General features: G+C 45.7%; 1 protein-coding gene across 9 annotated transcripts in view; it reads right to left on the bottom strand.

Moving 5' to 3' along the window:
* The window catches only part of LOC119955765 (coiled-coil domain-containing protein 9B-like), a 402308-nt gene that overhangs the window by 267343 nt on the left and 115447 nt on the right, over window positions 1-19518 (bottom strand). For 7 of the 9 annotated variants that reach the window (XM_038782328.1, XM_038782341.1, XM_038782317.1 and 4 more), the window contains 2 exons: window positions 16255-16359; window positions 5032-5172 (listed from right to left, as the gene is read on the bottom strand). The exons of 1 other annotated variant lie outside the window; for it this stretch is intronic. In XM_038782328.1, coding sequence (XP_038638256.1) covers window positions 5032-5172; window positions 16255-16359 — 246 coding nt within the window. Of the gene's footprint in view, window positions 1-5031; window positions 5173-16254; window positions 16360-19518 lie in introns of those variants that run through there. One more of the 9 variants, XM_038782361.1, reaches the window with a different exon arrangement.

Raw genomic sequence — 19518 nt, 5'->3', positions numbered from 1 at the left:
GGAGATACAAGCCTGGGGGCCCTGGTAACGGCGCTGTGGCCGCTCCCTCCTACGAGGTATACCACGAGTCCGGTGGTGGCGGCTACCCTCAAGATTTGGGGGCAGTGGAGGCGACATAGGGGAGAAGTGGGGGGCTCGATGGAGGATCCGTTAAGGGGGAACCATAGGTTCGTCCCGGGGAACATTGATGGGGGATTTCAGGGTTGGCACAGAGCGGGCATCAGACAGCTGAGGGACCTGTTTATTGATGGGAGGTTTGCGAGCCTGGTGGAGTTGGAGGAGAAATTTGGGCTCCCCGGGAAACATGTTCAGGTATCTGCAGGTAAAGGCATTTGCTAGACTGCAGGTGGAGGGATTCCCTTCGCTTCCCGCGAGGGGGGTGAGTGACAGGGTGCTTTCGGGGGTCTGGGTCGGAGAGGGGAAGATATCTGATATCTACAAGGTTATGCAGGAAGCGGAGGAGGCGTCAGTAGAGGAGCTGAAAGCTAAGTGGGAGGGGGAATTGGGGGAACAGATCGAAGACGGGACATGGGATGATGCCCTGGAGAGGGTTAATTCTTCCTCCTCGTGTGCGCGGCTTAGCCTCATCCAATTCAAGGTGCTGCACCGGGCCCACATGACTGGCACGAGGATGAGTAGGTTCTTTGGGGGCGAAGACAGGTGTGTCAGGTGCTCGGGGAGTCCAGCGAACCATGCCCATATGTTCTGGGCGTGCCCGGCACTGGAGGAGTTCTGGAAGAGGGTGGCGAGGACGGTGTCGAGGGTGGTGGGATCCAGGGTCAAGCCAGGATGGGGACTCGCGATTTTTGGGGTTGGGGTGGAGCCGGGAGTGCAGGAGGCGAAAGAGACCGGTGTGCTGGCCTTTGCGTCCCTAGTAGCCCGGCGAAGGATCTTGCTACAATGGAAGGATAAGAGGCCCCCAAGCGTGGATACCTGGATCAATGACATGGCAGGTTTCATTAAGCTAGAGAAGGTCAAATTCACCCTGAGAGGATCGGTACAAGGGTTCTTTAGGCGGTGGCAACCTTTCCTCGACTTTCTGGCTCAACGATAGGGTACGGGGACAGTAGCAGCAGCAACCCGGGGGAGGGAAAGGGGGGGGGAGGGAGACGATGACTATGTTTGTTTATTTAATTTTAATTTATTTTTAAGTTCTCTTGTTGTTCATTGGGGGATGTGATACATGCGTTGATACGGTCTGGGGGGTGTTACAGCTATTATGGGTTATTTTGTTGCATTTCATTGTTTGTCGTTATATTTTATATTTTCTGTAAAAAATTCCAATAATGTGGAAGTTGAACAAATGTGTATATAGATTAAATTATGCATCTAGAGTGTGGTACATTTCGGTAAGGTCAGTCTTGTTAAAGTTAGACTATTGCCAGTTGAAAGCAGATCCTGCAATCTTTTACTGGCACTATAAAGGAAATCTTGCTGGCATCTTCATGATGCATGTTGATGATTTTTTGTGGGGTGGGACAAGTGATTTTGAAGCCATTGTAATCTCTGGTTTGAGGAAAGAATTCGGGGTTGGACGTCCGGCTTCAGGTGCATTTAAATATATTGGTTTGGAAATCGGACAGACTCAGTTAGGGGCAACTTTAAATCAGCAATCTTACTTGGAAAGCATCAGTCCAATAGCAATTAGTCGTGGCCGGCATTGCATCACAAAAAGATGCAATGGTTTCGCAGATAGAAAAAGAGCAACTGTGAAGTTTAATTGGGCAACTGAACTGGTTAGGAAGACAGACTAGACCGGACGTGAGTTTTGATGTTTTAGAGTTGAGTACAAAGATGAATGATCCCAAAGTGGAAGACATAATAAGAGCAAATAAAGTGTTGACCAAACTAAAAATGCAGGAGTGTGTTTTAAAGTTCCCTGTTTTAGGTGATCCTAGGCATTTGAAACTCATAGTTTATAGTGATGCGTCCTATGCAAATTTATGTGATGGAGTTTCAAGCGCAGGAGGTTTTATAATTTTCCTTTTGGGGAACAATGGTAAATGTTGCCCTCTTGTGTGGGAAACAAAGAAAATAAGGAGAGTGGTCAAAAGCACTTTGGCTGCTGAGATGTTAAGCTTAGTGGAAGCGGTGGATATGGCCTTTTATACAAGTAAGATATTGTCAGAAATTTTGGGATTAGGGGATTTGGGTAATATACCTATTGACTGTCACATTGACAATAAATCCCTGTGGGAAAATGTGCACTCTACAAAAAGTGTCAATGAAAAGAGGTTACGGATAGACATCGCAAGTTTAAAGCAGATGTTGGACAGAGGGGAAATAACAAAAATTAAATGGGTTGACAGTAGCTATCAACTGTCAGACTGTTTCACGAAAAGAGGGGCCAGTTCACAGAAACTTTTAGATATTGTGAATGAAGGGGGCCTGTTTCTGTGACTGTTTTTTTTCTTCCACTTAAAAAAAGGGGGGGAATCAGGTGTGTGTTTTAGTTTCTTGAAATTTTAGTTTCTTGAAATGTTGTTTTCACCAAATTGGTTTTTTTCTCCAAGGAAGGGGAGGCTGTTAAGTAATGGGTTAAGAGACATTGCAATTAGTTGTCTCATTTATGTTAAATGTTCAATGATTGTCCCATTTATGTTAAGTGTTCAATGATTGACACTGATATGTAAAGGGGCTTCAGGTGGACTCTGGATCTTGTGATGTGATGATTGAGTTTTAGTGCAGAGTTTGTTAAAGTGAAATAAAGGTGTTTGTGAAAAGGAGCTGGACTTTTGTCTCTTCATACCACAGCATCCATTCGTTTAATAACATATATGGAGAGGGTGAGAGTCAGTTACGGTTATATTCATTGGAGTTTAGAAGAAAGAGGGATCTATTATAAGTTTATAAAATTCTAATAGGACTAGTTAAGGTAGATGCAGGAAGGAAGTTCCCAATGGTGGGGGAGTCCAGAACCTCTCAGTCATTTAGGATTGAGCCGTGGAGAAATGTCTTCACACAGAGTGGTGAGCCTGTGGAATTTTCTACCACAGGAAGTAGCTGAGGCCAAAACATTGTATGTTTTCAAGGAGTTAGATATAGCTCTTGGGGCTAAAGGGATCAAATGATATGGTGGAAGATTAAACAGGTTGTGGAGCTGGATGATCAGCCATGATCATAATGAATAATGGAGCAGACTCAGTGGGCCAAACAGCCTCATCTTATTTTCTCTCTTTCTATACTTTCGCTGAAACAAAAGTGTAAAAAATCATGTTCATCTGTACAAAGAGCATCATAAATCATTTCTTAGTCTATTTCAATGGATAAAATACTAACACAAGAACCTGCTGCCACAAACAAGTTGCATCTCCATTGAGACAATATGGTCCTGATATTAACTAGAATAGCCCAGATATTAACTCCTAGATTTGCTGGAGGGAGAGTTGGACATCACATGGGAACTCACAAATAAATTCATGTTTATAACATGCTAACACAAATACCTCATTATAATTTTACTTCCAGGTATGGTGTCAATTGTGCATGCAGCACAGACGTGTTGATGACTTACAAGATGCAATCTCAACTTTGGTATTTGAAGAGAATTCAAAACATGAAATTTGGAGACGGTGGTAGTTAGAAGCAAGTGAGGAGGAGCTTTCACAATTGATTCATAATGGGAAAACGTTGTGTTCTGTTTTAATGATACTTTGCTTAATGGACTGAAGGCAGTAAGGAGTCAGAGTAACCCTCCCCAGTAAGAGGAAGAAACTGTTGCTGCAAAGCGGGCATGGCTGAAGGTGGTCCAGGAAGTTATTAGCAAAAACATTGAATCATGCTCATGGACTCAGTGTAGGAAGAGTGTAGGAAGCACTTTACCAACCATAACAGATCAGGAAAGGCAAGTCCTGCTTTGTGCATTACCCATTACGACCTTCACTCTGCCTGGTCACGCCTACTCCATCACATCACTCCTCACTTATCTTGGAAGAGCACCCATCTTTCGCTTTCAATGTATTTCCAGATTTATCCATCCACCGCTCCGCTCACCCTCATTCTTCATGGAATGTTTCAGGAAACTTGGAAAGCCCACTGATGCGCCAATAAATTTAAAAGACTATTGAAATAATCACTAATCCATATGTTATAGGTAATCTACCAGTCTTAAAGTCTTTGCACACAATCACCCTAATGTGCACAAGTTAAAGTCGGAAGTCAGCAGACTGGAGCTGACTTCCAGGCCTGTTTGCATTTCAGCCAACTTTAACACCCATTTGCACGTAAACCCACTCATTCATGTTAAAATTCCACCCTATGACCCTGATATTACAAAGATTTGAAGGAGACGGATGTTTGTAGCTGGGAAGCCAAGAGGTGCAGGTTTAAATTTAAACTAACCATTTCCCCGTAGCATGCAGCGCAACCAGGAAGGCTTGCAGTCAGGGAGCAGAGATACCAATGGTCAGATGGTTGGAAGATTCAAATTGGGGAGAGATCTGAGGGTAATCAGGATTGGAAAGAGATCAGAAATTCATGGTCCCAAAGTTTTCAAGCAGGGTAAATTAGATGCCTTGGGGAGACAGTTAGACAACCAGGGTGGTGGTGGTTTGTGGTGTAGTCAGCTAATCAAGGGGAAATAGGGTTCGCTTGATGCAGGATCCTGCATCTCCTGGCCCACAAGCAGTGCAGGGAAGAGACATAACTATTGGATCCAGCTGTTTCCACCTCTCTCCAGTTGCCAGGATTCCTGAGCCTTGGAACCCAGCCAGCAGTCATTAAATCTTTAAAAAAACTGTGAAACTGAAATGTGCAACCCCTTGAAAATATTTATATTGCAGACCTCTCTCTGGGGAGCATGATGAACTTACACACGTCACCCCGCCCCATCACCCCCCAACATTAAAGCCCAGATTGGTGTCAGATTTGTAATTTCTGAAAAATCATTTAAAAAGTACGCTGCGCACTAATTTATTCAATAGAAAGCAACGTTCACAAAATCTGACAACAGTTTAAACACACCGGCCAGTTTGCAACAAATCTAAGAACTGTGTATTCAACGGGGTCCAAAAGCTTACATTTCGATCCTACCTTTGCTTTGCTCTCCTCCACAACAAATTTACGAAGTCTTTGTCCTCTTCCTACAGAGAATCTTTGACCTGCATCTGCTTCACAACCTCGAAGACTGCTTGCTCCTCCAAAAACCCGTTTTTCACTTACCACCCTCTTCTCCTGCAAATTATCAATTGGTACAAATAAATCAGGCAACGTAAACAAGTAAAAATGTTGCACATAATTATGCAACAGTTTACAATGAAGAACAGGGAATAATTTTGGAAAAAAGCTCTCAAGCAGTTAAAAACAATCACTTATTCACAAGATTAGCACAAACATATGAAGTACAAAAATCACTGAATCATACAGATCAGCTGTTCTTAGGCACATCTTAAATTCTGCTCGTCATGCATGTTAAAATTTGTGATTCTAAAAATAAGATTTTATATTAAGTTTCCTTTCCTTTGTTGAAAACACATATCTCCAAGATCTATAGGCTTTTATAAAAATTGGAAGGACATTAAATTATTTGGACATTTTCCTGGAACTGACCTGTTTAAAGGTTATATGTTCACCTTGGACTGAGCAAAATGAGGTTTCCAAGAAATCACACAACTCTTGCTTAATGACCATCAAGACACCAGAGTAGATAAGAATTATTTGTTTAGTTTAGCTTTAATTGCTGGAGGAAGAATTACTATTGTCGGAATGGGACATCTTGGTGAGTTAATGGGAAACACCCGACCGAGATGAGTTTTCAGTTTGAACTTGTGTTTTGGACTCAGTTTTGGGGTACAAATCGAAAAGGAAGGTTGCCAACTATCTCTGTCTTAACTGAAATTCAGTGTGGTTATCAACCAGCCAGCCAGAACACTCGTCTCTATTCAGAAGCCTGAGACAGGAGATGAGAGAGATCCCAAGGACAGTAATCACAGAAACTCCTTTGGAAGGAATTATTGTGACCAGCGATCAGTCTTCGGACACTAGAACACAAGATCAAAGGCGTCAAAACGCTTCAAACTTTATCCTATTTTACAGTGTTATCAATGGCCAAGACGTGTTTTTTCCCTTAAACACCAACCTTTGTAGAGAAAACTTGTTCTCACTCAACAATTTCTCTTACCTGAACTCACTTATTACAAATAAAAAGGTAAAGCTATGGGTACCTACATGGGTCCCAGTTATGCCTGTCTTTTTCTGTGGAACATTCCTTGGTGCAATCTTACTCAGGCCCTATCCCACAATTATTTTCCGTTGCATTAATGACTATCTGTGTCACTTCATGCTCTCGTCTGGACCTGGGAAAACATATCAATTTGCTTCCAATGCCTGCCCCTTCCCACAATACCTTTCATGCAATCGCACAGATGCTGTCAGATCAGAGTTTATCCAGCATTTCCTGTTTTGTTTCAGATTTCGAAAGTAAGTTTTGTTTAATAATAAATCAACCATTGAATTTACTGAAAGAAACCTAGTTGAAGTCTCTTTTATTCTAACATGACAGTACTGAAAGTAAACAATTTATAACCTGTGGAATAGTGGGGCTAGAAAAAGTGCGCATTACTCCCATCCCGATCGGAACTCAAACACCTTACCTATTCATTTACAGCCATTCATAGCTAGAGCATCTCGGTCAATGGTTTCTTTAACAACTCAAACAACACTGACTAAAATAAAGAATATATATTTATGTACATTAACAATTCTCTCTCTGCTCGAGGCCTTACTGGCTGACCTTTTATACAATGTTTAATGGAGTTTGCCCGCCCCTCAGCGGGGGAGCTCGTGTTCCACAGGGAGATACCCATTCCCACCCCATATGTCCCGTGCAGGAAATTATATTCCTCCCTCCCCAAAGTCCGAAGACCCCTCGATGACCAATGGGGAGGAGAAGGAGGTCAGACTCTCTTCGGTTCCAGTAAATCCTGTTTGACAAACGACAATTCCAGAGAGCCAGTGAGCACCGTCATTGAAGTTACGAACAAAAAATGCGTCATCAGGTGCAAAGCTGAGACGACGACATTAAACGGGCAACGGGGCACACCTTCGTTGCCAACATCCGGGAGAAACAAACTAAGTTCGGCAAGAAGTTTACGACCCATTAGAATCTCAGTGGCGCCACCTCAGATACTGCATGGCATGGCCCTATACAAGAATAAAAAATGTGTCAGCCTGGTGTCTATCGAACCTGAAGTTTGTTTGTTTTTTAGCCCCCTATTAACCATCTGCACAGCCCTCTCTACCAAGCCATTTGATGCCGGATGGGATGGGCAGTGCGGACATGCCTAATCCCGTTGCTTTTCACGAAAGCGGCAAATTTGTCACTTGTTAAAGAGGCCGCATTAGCACCTCTCGGATTCCATGGGTGAAAAAAGAAACGCGCAATCGCTCGACAGCCACCCAGTGGTGATTGTCACCATCTTGTGGATCTCCAGCCACTTGAGTGTCCATGCACCAGGGCAAGAAACATCGAACCCAGGAATGGACCAGCAAAATCGGCGTCTAAAGTGAGTCATCCTGGGCCTTGCTCCACATCTAAGACTGGTATTTCTTCTGAAGCAAATGAAGGGGGGCCAGGACGGTTGCCAAATTTGGAATCAATCCGGCAAAATAATTGACCAATCCAAGAAAAGAGCAAAGCTATGTGGCATCTCAGAGTGGGGTCAGTTTGATGGCTTGCACTTTCCCAGCAACCATATGCAGGCCTTTTCGGTCCACCTGATACCCAAAATAGACAACTTATTTTATGTGAAACATGCACTTCACACGATGTTGGCAGAGTCCATACTCAGAAAAGTGCTTCAACGCCACTTAGAGGTTCTATAAGTGCACCTGGTCCATGGTCCCGATGACCAGCACATTGCCCAAGTACACCGCAATGCGCAGCAATCCGCACAGGACGTTCTCCATAACGTGCTGAAAGACTGCGCATGCCGAAAACATTTCGAACAGCAGCCAGGTGTATTCAGGGACCGTTGCGCATATTGTTTGTGGCGAACTTCCGTGAGGACGTATAGAGCTCCAGCAGTTGATGAACGTTGCACATTTCCAATTTCGTAAATGTGTAGCCACCAGCCAATGTGGTTTAAAGATGCGGGGGTAAAGGATAACGGTCCAACCTTAAAGCCGCGTTCACTTTATAGTCAATTTATAGTCTCCGCAGAGGTATACGGTCTTATCTGGCTCATGACAGGGACCAAAGGCCCCGCCCAATCAGCGAAGCACACAGGTCTAATTATGACCAAACTCTCCCAACAACAAAATTCGGTCTGGATTTTCTCCACTAAAGCGTAAGGAATCGGGCAATATATCGGGAAAATATCGGGACAGGATCTCATTAAATTTACTCACATTAAACTCCATCTGCCAAATTTTGGCCCAATCTCCCCATATGCGTTTATAAACTCTATCTCCTCTTTACTGCTAGTTTTCCTTATTTTAGTATCATTCACAAATTTGGATACATTACACTCCGTCCCTGATTGCAGATCATTTATATAGGTTGTAAACAGTTGAGGTCCAAGGACTGATCCTTGCAGCACCCCACTAGTTACAGTTCACCAGCCAGAGAAAGACCCATTTATCCGGACCCTTTGCTTTCTGTCAGTCATCCAATACTCAATCCAATCTAATACTCTAGCTCCAGTCTGCAATCTCACCTTCTGGATCAGTGTTTTATGCGTTACCTTGTCAAACGCCTTCTGGGAGTCTAGATATACCACATCCACAGGTTCCCCATTATCCACCTTGCTGGTTACAAAGAAATCAAGTTTGTCAAGCATGAATCACCCTTCACTTTTTTAAAATGTTTTTATTGGTGTTTTGACATTTCAAATCATACATTACACAACAGGACAAAATCAAAACATGTACCTACAAGAATTTACAACAACTGTAGTTTTAGCTATTTTACATAGGATGTATCCTCCCGATACGTGGAGCTTATCATTCACGGTGTCTTGGCTACGGTCATATGGCAATTGAGCATGATACAGGCAAAAGTAATAAGTAATTGACAACAAAAATGCTGAGCGCTTTCTGGGCCAGACCGTGGCCCGCCCCGGTAACTGTCATTTCCCTTTGGGGCTTTATTCTCCTCTATCCCACCAACTCCCCCCCCCTCCTCCTCTTTCCCTCCACCTTTCTCTTCCTTATTTTGTGGCCTGTCTTGGGTCCCCTCCCTACTTCACTCTGGACACTGGTTACAAACAACTCCTGGAACAAGTTGGTGAACAGCCTCCATGTTTTGTGGAAGCCTTCCTCTGATGGCATGTTCTATTTTCACTACCTTGAGAAATTCACCAGGTCGGACAGCCGGGCTGCAGCCTTGGGTTGTGCTGCTGATCACCAGCCGAGCAGGAGTCCACAGCAGACGATCAGGGAGGCAAAGGCCAGGGTGTAAGCCCCCCTCCAATGAAAAGCTGTGGCTGTTCTGATACCCTGAAGTCCACCACCACCGAGCAACGCTCCACCCTTACCCCCACAACCCTGGACATGGCCTCAAAGAAGAACGTCCAGTACCCGATAAATCTGGGGCAAGACTAGAACATGCGAGTGTGGTTGGCCGGGCCTCCGTGCCATCATTCACATTTATCCTCCATCTCCAGGAAGAATCCTCTCATTCTCGTCTTGGTTGGGTACGCCCTGTGCACCACCTTTAGTTGCGTTAGGCTCAACCCTGTGCACATGGAGGTGAAGTTTGTCCTGTGAAGTGATTTGATCCAGAATGCTCCCCCCCCCCCCCCTCACCACCTAATTTAGGGGTGAGCATGTCTCCTCCAGTAATCGTCCCTGCAGGTCTGCACAGCTCCAGTCTCCGAGCTCACCCGCAGTCAGTAGTCTGTCCAATAGTGAGTGTACTGGTACCAGGTTCAAAGTGTGGACACAGACACACATGCACGCTATAGATTGCGGTCAAAAAGGCTTTGGGGGACTTCCGGTGGCATATGCGAGCAGAGCGGCCACATCAAGAAGGGCTCCCGCCGGTGGTCACGATTTGCGGCGCTTTCGGGGATTTCCCCGAGTCATCAATCACCCCCCGACTATTATCAGCCTTCGGGGCCATCATGGCAGCTAGCGGGGCCAGTTTAAAAACCGGCAAAGAACTCCGCCCGAGTGTCGGGCGGCGGGGGCTGAGGCGTTGGGCCAGCACGCGAGGAGGTCAGAGCAGCGGGGGCGGAGCTAAAAGGAGGCCGAGGTGGCAGGCCCGAGGCCAGGGCGCGATGTAGGTGGGATGTCCCACATCGGATGGCTCCCAACTAGGATGAAGTAAGGCGGCTGAAGTCCGGTCCCAGGGGAACTCTGGGGGAATGTAAAGGAGAAGTGAAAGAAGGTTTAAAGAAGTTTGGTGAAAGTTTTTTTTTCTCCCTTTTTTTTGAGAAGGAAGAAGAATTGTTTTTTTTTCAAAAAAAAAATTCAGATTGATGAAGGATAGGAGGGGGGGGGAAGAAGAGACGGCGGTCGCATTGAAGTCATCGGTGGAGGAGGCAATCGCCCCGGTGAGGGTGGTTGTGGCAAGACTTCGGCCGAGGTGAGAGAGCAGGGTGAGAAGATGAAGGAAGTGGAGGAGGCCGTGTCACGGCACAGCGACTAGGTCACCTCGATTGGGGATGAGCTGCGGAGGGTGGTGGAGGTCAACAGAGGACTCAGAGCAAAGCTCGAGGACTTGGAGAACCGCTCAAGGCGGCACAATATGAGAATTGTGAGCTTACCCGAAGGGACAGAGGGCCCACGGCCAACATAATACTTCGCTAAGAAGTTGGTGGAGCTGATGGGGGAGGGTGAGAACCCCTCCCAGTACGAACTAGACCGAGCTCATCAGTCAGTAAGGCCAAAGCCCAAAGTGAACGAGCCGCCAAGAGCAGTAATTATCTGCTTCCATAAGTTTTGCATGAAGGAGAAGGTATTAAGCTGGGAGAAGCAGAAGCACGGGGTGCAGTGGGATGGTACTGCGGTTCGGATCTACCAGGACTTGACGGTGGAGTTGGCAAAAAGACGAGCAGTGTTCGGGCGAGTGAAGGAGGCATTGTACAAAAAGGGGGTGCGATTTGGTATGGTGTACCCGGCAAAGCTGAGGGTAATGGAAAATACCAAAAACTTTTATTTTGAGACAGCGGAGGCGACTGAGGCGTTCGTGAGGGCAGAAGGCTTGGGACAGACGTGAGGTGTGGAACCGGAAGAGAGACTGTGGACTGTGTTTGGACAGCTAGAAAATGTATAAATGCTACAACTTTCTTTTCACTGATGTGTATTGTAATTTACTTCTCTTTGCATTGTTAACAGAGTTCAAGTTAATGGTTGGGTTGATGGGCGTTCGGTGTTGCGATGGTTAAATCTCATGTTAGTGAATTGTATGGGTTGGATTGTTGGTTTTGTTTTTTTTTGTTTTTTTTCTCTGGGTTTCTCTGGGTTTGGGTGGAAGGGGACAACATATCTTGGCGGGGGCAGCCACCCGCGCTAGCTAACTAAAGTCAGCTTGTGAACGGAGGTGATGTGAGAGGAGGGCTGCGGACTTTGGAGCCTGGGTAGCAGGCTTCAATGGGCCTATGAGGCGAGCGAGAAGGGGGAAGAGATTGATGCTGGGAGATGTTTTTTCAAGGGGAAATGTAGGGGCGGTTCTTGGGAGGGGGGGGGGAAGGGGTTCGATGTTAACAATGGACAGGGCGGGTCAGGCTTATGGGGCAGGGCCGGTGGTATGATGATGGTGGATAAGAAAGGTGGGGTGGGGGGTGAGAGACCCCCAGTTAGGATAGTCACATGGAACGTGAGAGGGCTAGGAGGTCCGGTCAAGTGGTCAAGGGTGCTTGTGCATCTTAAAAGTTTGAAAGCCGATGTGGCCATGATGCAGGAGTCTCACTTGAGGGTGAAGGACCAGGTGAGACTTAAAAAGTGCTGGGTTAGTCAAGTGTTTCACTCTGGATTTGACGGAAGGGCTCGAGGGGTAGCAGTGCTGATTAGCAAAAGGGTACGCTTCCAGATGGAGAAGGTGGTGGCAGATTAGGGGGGTAGATATGTGATTGTGATAGGGGCACTGGAGGGGAGATTTGTGGTGCTGTTAAGTGTATACAGTCCCAATTGGGATGATGTGGGATTCGCGAAGGTGGTGTTTGGGGCCATCCTCGACTTGGACACACATGAGCTGATTGTGGGGTGGACCCTTGGAGGTTCCTGCACCCAAGGGAACGGGAGTACTCGTTTTTCTCAACAGTCCATAAGATATACTCGGGGATCGACTTTGTTGTGGTGGGACACGCTTTGCTGGCTGGGGTTAAGGGGTCGGAATGCTCGGCAATTCCAGTGTCAGATCTTGCTCCGCATTCGGTGGATATGGTGCTGGAGAAGGGGGTAGCGCAGAGACCGGGGTGGAAACTGGATGTGGGGCTTTTGGGGAACCAAGTGTTCTGTGAGAAAATTGAAAAGGTAATTAAGCAATATGTAGGTTTCAACTGTATGGGTGAGGTGTCGAAGGCAGTTGTCTGGGAGGCTCTAAAGGCGGTGGTGAGGGGTGAGGTAATTTTGTTTAAGGCCAGGATGGACAAAGAGGAGAGGTTGGAGTGGCAGAGGGTAATAGATGAGATGTTGGAGGTAGATAGGAGTTATGCAGACGATGGAGACCCAGCAAAGCTGCAAAAGAGGAAGGAATTACAGGCGAGCTTCGACCGACTGTCTACCAGGAAGGCGGTGCGCCAACTGAGACGAGTAAAGGGGTGCAGTTTATGAATGGGGTGATAAGGCGGAGCATATGTTAGCAGGTCAGCTCCGGAGGGAGGCAGCGGCAAGGGAAATTCTTCAGGTGAGGGACAGGGTAGGGAAGTTGGTGGTGGCTCCGTAGCTGATCAACAAGGTTTTTGCGGCGTTTGAGAGGTTGTACAGGTCAGAGCCACCCGGGGAGACCGTAAGATGCAGGAATTTCTAGATGGGTTGGAGTACCCGAGGCTAGGGGAGGGGGAAAGAGCTACATTAGAAGGAGAAATAGTGGAGCAGGAGATAAAGGATGCGATTGGGAGGATGCAGTCAGGGAAGGTGGCAGGGCCGGATGGGTTTCCGGTGGAATATTATAAGAAATTCAAGGATAAGCTGGCACCCCTGATGGTGGGGTGATGTTTGAAGATGGCAATAGGGAAGGGGGTGTTGCCACAAACCTTGGGGCAAGCATCAATTTCACTGTTGCTAAAAAAAAGATAAGAATCTGACGGAGTGTGGGTCGTATAGGCCCATATTACTTCTGAATGTGGACGCAAAAGTATTGGCGAAGGTACTGGCAGGTAGGCTGGGGGAGTGCCTCCCGAAGGTGATAGGTGAGGATCAGATGGGGTTCGTGAGAGGGAGGCAGCTTTTTTCGAACATTAGGAGGGTTTTGAACGTCCTTATGGCACCGGCGGAAGGGAAGGAAACAGAGGTGGTTGTGGCATTGGACGCCAAGAAGGCGTTTGACCGGGTAGAATGGGGGTACTTGATGGCAGTTCTGGAGAGGTTTGGGATTGGACCAAGACTGGCAGGATAAATAAATGTGTTGTGGGTCCTCACATTTTCCTCTTGCACCCACCTAGCCCTCAGCGTAGGAGCAATCCTGTTCCTCCCCAGGAAGCTCTAGGGCTCTCTCCTCAAAGGGAGTGAGGATTTCAAGTTCAGGCTCAGATCCATATTCCGGTGCTCTCTCCTTTCTATGGTGTGCCAACTTGTCCTGCAAGGAGACAGTGTAAATAGGACGCATGCCATGTCGATGGAAAGGATGCCAGGCATGTGTGTTTGGTGAGTGAGTGCTGGGATGTGGAGGAGAGGGTCTTCAGGGGAGATAAGCTGGTGTGTGAGGGGAAGAGTGGTAGTGCTCCATAAAGTAGCAGCGAGTGAGCTCCCATAGAAGAATTATGGGTGTGTGATTGGGTGGGTGTTGAGAAATGGGAAGAGCGACTTACCCTGGCTGCAAAAAGGAGCTAATTCATGTTCTTTCTGCACTAGACTCCTGTCCTCCTGTATAGTGACTTGCGCTTGCCTGCACTTCCACAACCTCCCATGTTGGTTGGCAACCTTGCTTGTAGGTCGCACCAGAGAGTAGAGGAGATCCCACTCCATCCAGCATTCTGGTCAATGCTCCCTCCAAGAACCTTTGGTGCTTTATTCCTCGCAGCCATCCTCCTGACTGGACTTGGAGCAGGTGTTGGGGAGACATTTGAATGGAGCAGCCTGATTGAAGAGCTCGAGTGATACTGGGATGGGCGAAAAGAGTCAGCACACCAATACGGTGAGATATCTTGCCAATGCCACTGGCGTGCTACTCTCTGCTTTTCTCACCCAAAACGACACAGGGCAGAATTTTCCATTATGTTGGCAAATAACAATGCACACAATCCTGTGGCGAGACAGTTTTTGGTTGTTGATCTGTTCTCTGAATACTTTACTTGAATACTCTATTTCCACCCAAACTTTGCACCATCTCTGACTCAGATTCTGAGCTATCCCTTCTGTTTTGAACATCTCATTTCCTTTTTCTTCTCTATTCCCCATCTTCTACCGTTCGTCTCACATGGTGGTTCATGCTTCCCCCAGCCACATGGGCCATGCCGTCCAAAACAAACTGCTTTGTGCCTATTTTTCACCTCATCACAACCATATGTGTTTTTTGTTTCCATGGCTTTTCCAGACTTGAGCAGCAATGGCAAGTGCTTAGTCTGGCTACAGAGCACATTGGCTATGGGGTACAGAGATGAAAGACATGAGTTATACGAAGAGACTGGAGAAGCTGGGATTGTCTCCATAAAGGAAAAGATGGAACGGGGAAATTTAATAGGTGTTGAAAATCATGAATGGTTCTAAACAGAATAAATAAGAAACAAACATTTCCACTGACAGAAAGGTCAATTACCAGAATACACTAATTTAAGGTGATTGGCAAAAGAACCAGAGGCGACACAAGGAAAAAGATTTTCACAGCATGTTTTTCTGATCTGGAATGCACTGCCTGGATGCAGTTCCAATTGTAACTTTCAAAAGAGATTTGGATAAATACTTGATGGAAAAACATTTTCAGGGCTATGGGGAAAGGCAAGGGAAGTGAGACTAATTGGATAGATCAGCAGGAACAAGGATGGTAGGCTGTACAATTCAATAAAGAAGCTCAACAATTGTTTGGGGCCTCACGGTAGCATGGTGGTTAGCATCAATGCTTCACAGCTCCAGGGTCCCAGGTTCGATTCCCGGCTGGGTCACTGTCTGTGTGGAGTCTGCACGTCCTCCCCCTGTGTGCGTGGGTTTCCTCCGGGTGCTCCGGTTTCCTCCCACAGTCCAAAGATGTGCGGGTTAGGTGGATTGGCCATGCTAAATTGCCCGTAGTGTAAGGTTAATGGGGGGATTGTTGGGTTACGGGTATACGGGTTACATGGGTTTAAGTAGGGTGATCATTGTTCGGCACAACATCGAGGGCCGAAGGGCCTGTTCTGTGCTGAATTGTTCTATGTTCTAATTGTTTTCTGTGACCCACATAGCTGGTTCAGTACAAATGCACAGTACCTACACATTTTAAACCTGTTAGATAACCAATCTTTGATGAGTTACAATTTCATCCCACTAAACAAAGAAGCCATTGACTTCAGCCCCTCACATAAACTTTATGCCCTAGTCATAGGTTCTATTGCCCCTTGAGCCAGTGTCTGAGGTTGAGACAGAGTGTCAGCATTCTTCCTCCTTGTTTGCACAAGTGAAAATAAATTTGTGATCAGTGAGACAAACCTCACTTTGGGGTTTGATTTACTCAGCAATAACATCTGTTGTGGTCATAATGTTAAAAGAAGTTCAAAGCAATTATTAACACAGAGAGCTCAATGTTGTGATTGATGTAGGAGTGTAGGATGTGGAGGGGTGGGATGGGGGTGAGGTGGTGAAGAAAGGAGATAGAATCCAAATGATTTTTTCTGCATTGATGAATTAGCGCCTAATTTTTCATTATCTGATTCTACTACATTCCAGAAACAGTGTTATTCCTCACTAATTGTACACAGAATACAATATTTGTTCCAATTTACAATCCATCATTCCAGTTCCGTGACATAAATCTCTGCTTTTGTTATCACAGAGGACACAGGGGGAAAAAATAGAAGGAAAGGGTACAAGAATGCCATGGCAGCAAATTGTTTCAAAAACATTGTTTGTCTTCCCCTATAATTTTTTTCTCCCTCTAATACTCATTGTAATCCACAAAAATCTACTTTGTTAAGCACTGTCAGATAAAGAAATATTCAGATTTACAACTAAAATGTAACTTACATTTGGGGCTTTTGTTATAGTGATGGTGAGATTTTCAGGTCTGTTTTTTCGAGTGGTGACAGCCATTCCCTCCAGTTCTGCCCTTTTTTTGTCTTCTTCTATTTCCTGCAATAATCAAAGACGATTAGAAGAGAATAGAATCGCTACAGTGTAGAAAGAGGCTATTCGACCCTTTGAGTCTGCAAAAACCAACTGAAAGAGCACCCTACCCCACTCCCTCGCCTTATCCATCTAACCTGCATATCCCTGGACACGAAGGGATAATTTTATCATGGCCAATCCACTGACATATGATGTGGAATCTGTCTGGGTGGAGTTAAGAAACATGAAGAGGCAAAAAATATTCGTCGGGGTGGTATACAGACCACCAAACTGCAGTGGTAATGTTGGGAATAGCATTAGACAGGAAATCAGAGATGCATGTAATAAATGAACATCTGTGATTGTGGATGACTTTATTCTAGATTGGGTGACTCAAATTAGTCGCAGTACAATAGAGGAAGAATTTCTGGAGTCTAGACGAGATGGTTTTCTGTACCAGTATGTTGAGGAGCCAACAAGGGAACAGGCCATCTTGGACTGAGTGTTACGCAATGAGAAAGGATTAATTGGCAATCTAGTTGTGAGAGAGCCCTTCGGGATGAACGACCATAATAGGTAGAATTCTTTAACAAGGTGAATAATGAGGTTGTTGATTCTAAGACCAAGGTCCTGAATCTCAATAACGGTCACTATGATGATATGAGGCGTGAGTGGGAAACATTATTGAAAGGAAGGTCAGTAGATGGGCAATGGCTGGCATTCAAGGAATGAATAGGTGAACTCCAAAAGGTGCAAGCATAGAAATGGAAGTGTGGCCAAACCATGGCTGACAAGAGAAATTAGAGGTAGTATTAAATTCAAAGAAGAGGCATAAAATTAGCAAGAAAAAGCGAATAGACCTGAGGACTGGGAACAGTTTAAAATTCAGCAAAGAAAGACCATGGAGTTGATTAAGAAAGGGAAAATATAATTTGCAAGTAAACTAGCGGATAACATAAAAACTGACTGTAAAAGTTTCTATAGGTTTGTAAAGAGAAAAAGATTGATAAAAACTAATGTAGGCCCCTCACAGTCAGAAACGGGGAAATTCATAACAGAGAACAAAGAAATGGCTGAGGAACTAAATTCTTACTTTGCTTCTGTCTTCCTAAAGGAATAATGCACCGGAAGTTCTGAGACGCACAAGTTTTAGTGAGGAGCTGAAGGAAATTAGTATTAGTAAAGAAATGATTTGGGGGAAATGAATGGGATTGAAGGCGGACATATCTCCAGGCCCTGATAATCTGCATCCCAGAATACTCAAGGAAGTGACCCTAGAAATAGTAGATCCATTGATGGTCATTTTCCAAAATTCTTGAGATTCTGGAATGGTTCCTACAGATTAGAGGGCAGCAAGTGTAACCCCGTTATCCAAAAAGGGAGGTAGAGAGAAAACAGGGAACTATAAACCAGTGACCTAACGTTGGTAGTAGGGAAGTTGTTGGAGTCCATTATCAAGGATTTCATAGCACAGCATTTGGAACGCAGTGGTGTAATCAGACAAGTCAGCATGGATTTACAAAAGGAAAATCATGCTTGACAAATCTACTGGACTTCTTTGAAGATGTAACTAATAGAGTTGACAAGAGCGAACCGGTGGGCATGGTTAATTTCAATTTTCAAATAGCTTTCGACAAGGTCTCACATAGCAAATTAATATGAAAAATTAAAGCGCATGGGATTACGGGTAGTGTCTTGAGATGGATAAAAAGCTGCTTTGCAGACAGGAAGCAAAAAGTTGGAATAAATGGGTCTTTTTCTGATTGGCAGGCAGTAACTAGTGGAGTACATAGAACATAGAACGATACAGCGCAGTGCAGGCCCTTCGGCCCACGATGTTGCACCGACATGGGAAGTCAAAACTAAAGGCCATCTAACCTACACTATGCCATTATCATCCATATGCTTATCCAATAAACTTTTAAATGCCCTCAATATTGGCGAGTTCACTACTGTTGCAGGTAGGGCATTCCACGGCCTCACCACTCTTTGCGTAAAAAACCTACCTCTGACCTCTGTCCTATATCTATTACCCCTCAATTTAAGGCTATGTCCCCTCGTGCTAGCCACCTCCATCCGCGGGAGAAGGCTCTCACTGTCCACCCTATCTAACCCTCTGATCATTTTGTATGCCTTTATTAAGTCACCTCTTAACCTTCTTCTCTCTAACGTACCACAGGGATCTGTACTAGGACCCCAACTGTTCACATTATATGTGGGAACTAAAGTATTATCTCCAAATTTGCAGATGATATAAAGTTGGGTGGGAGGATGAGCTGTGAGGAGGTGTAGAGATGCTTCAGCAGGATTTGGTCAGACTGGGTGAGTGGGCATATGTATGGCAGATGCAGTATAATGTGGCAGCACGGTGGCACAGTGGTTAGCACATTTGTTTCAAAGCTTCAGGGTCCCAGGTTCGATTCCCGGCTTGGGTCACTGTCTGTGCGAAGTCTGCACGTCAAGGCGGATGTGGCAATGCTACAAGAGACACAGCTAAAGGGTATGGACCAGACAAGATTGAGAAAAGGGGTGGGTTGGCCAAGTATTCCACTCGGGACTAGACTCAAAGACCAGGGGGTTAGCGATCTTGATCAGCAAAAGAGTGGCATTCGATGCGGGGGGAGGGAGGGGTAACATAATGGTGAGCGGGAAGCTGGAGGGGGTGCAGGTAGTACTCGTGAACATATATGCTCCGAATAGGCTGGTGTTAGGTAAGATCCCAGACTTAGAGTCACATAACCTGATCATGGGAGGAGATTTTAACAGTTATTGATCCGGAATTGGACCGGTCAAAATCCAGGACAGGGAGGAGGCTGGCCGCGGCAGCCCCTTGGAGGTTTGCACGGCCAAGGGTGAAGGAGTTTTCTTTTTTCTCACATGTCCGCAAGGTATATTTTCGCATCGACTTTTTTGTTCTGAGTAGGGCTCTAATACCGGGGGTGATGGATACGGAGTACTCGGCAATCGCAGTGTCGGATCATGCCCCACACTGGGTGGATCTACGGGTTAGTGTGGAGAGAGGGCAATGCCCGCTGTGGAGACTGGATGTGGGGTTGCTAGCGGACGAAGCAATCTGTGGGCGGGTTAACAAGTTCATCCAGAACTACCTGGAAATAAATGCAGGAGGTCTCTGCAGCGACGGTTTGGAAAGCTTTGAAGGCAGTGGTCAGAGGGGAATTAATC

This window comes from Scyliorhinus canicula, chromosome 2 (genome assembly GCF_902713615.1).
Source record: "Scyliorhinus canicula chromosome 2, sScyCan1.1, whole genome shotgun sequence".
NCBI classification, from domain to species: Eukaryota; Metazoa; Chordata; class Chondrichthyes; order Carcharhiniformes; family Scyliorhinidae; genus Scyliorhinus; species Scyliorhinus canicula.
Note: the sequence above shows the minus strand (reverse complement) of the source record. Positions and strands in the feature narration are given on the sequence as shown.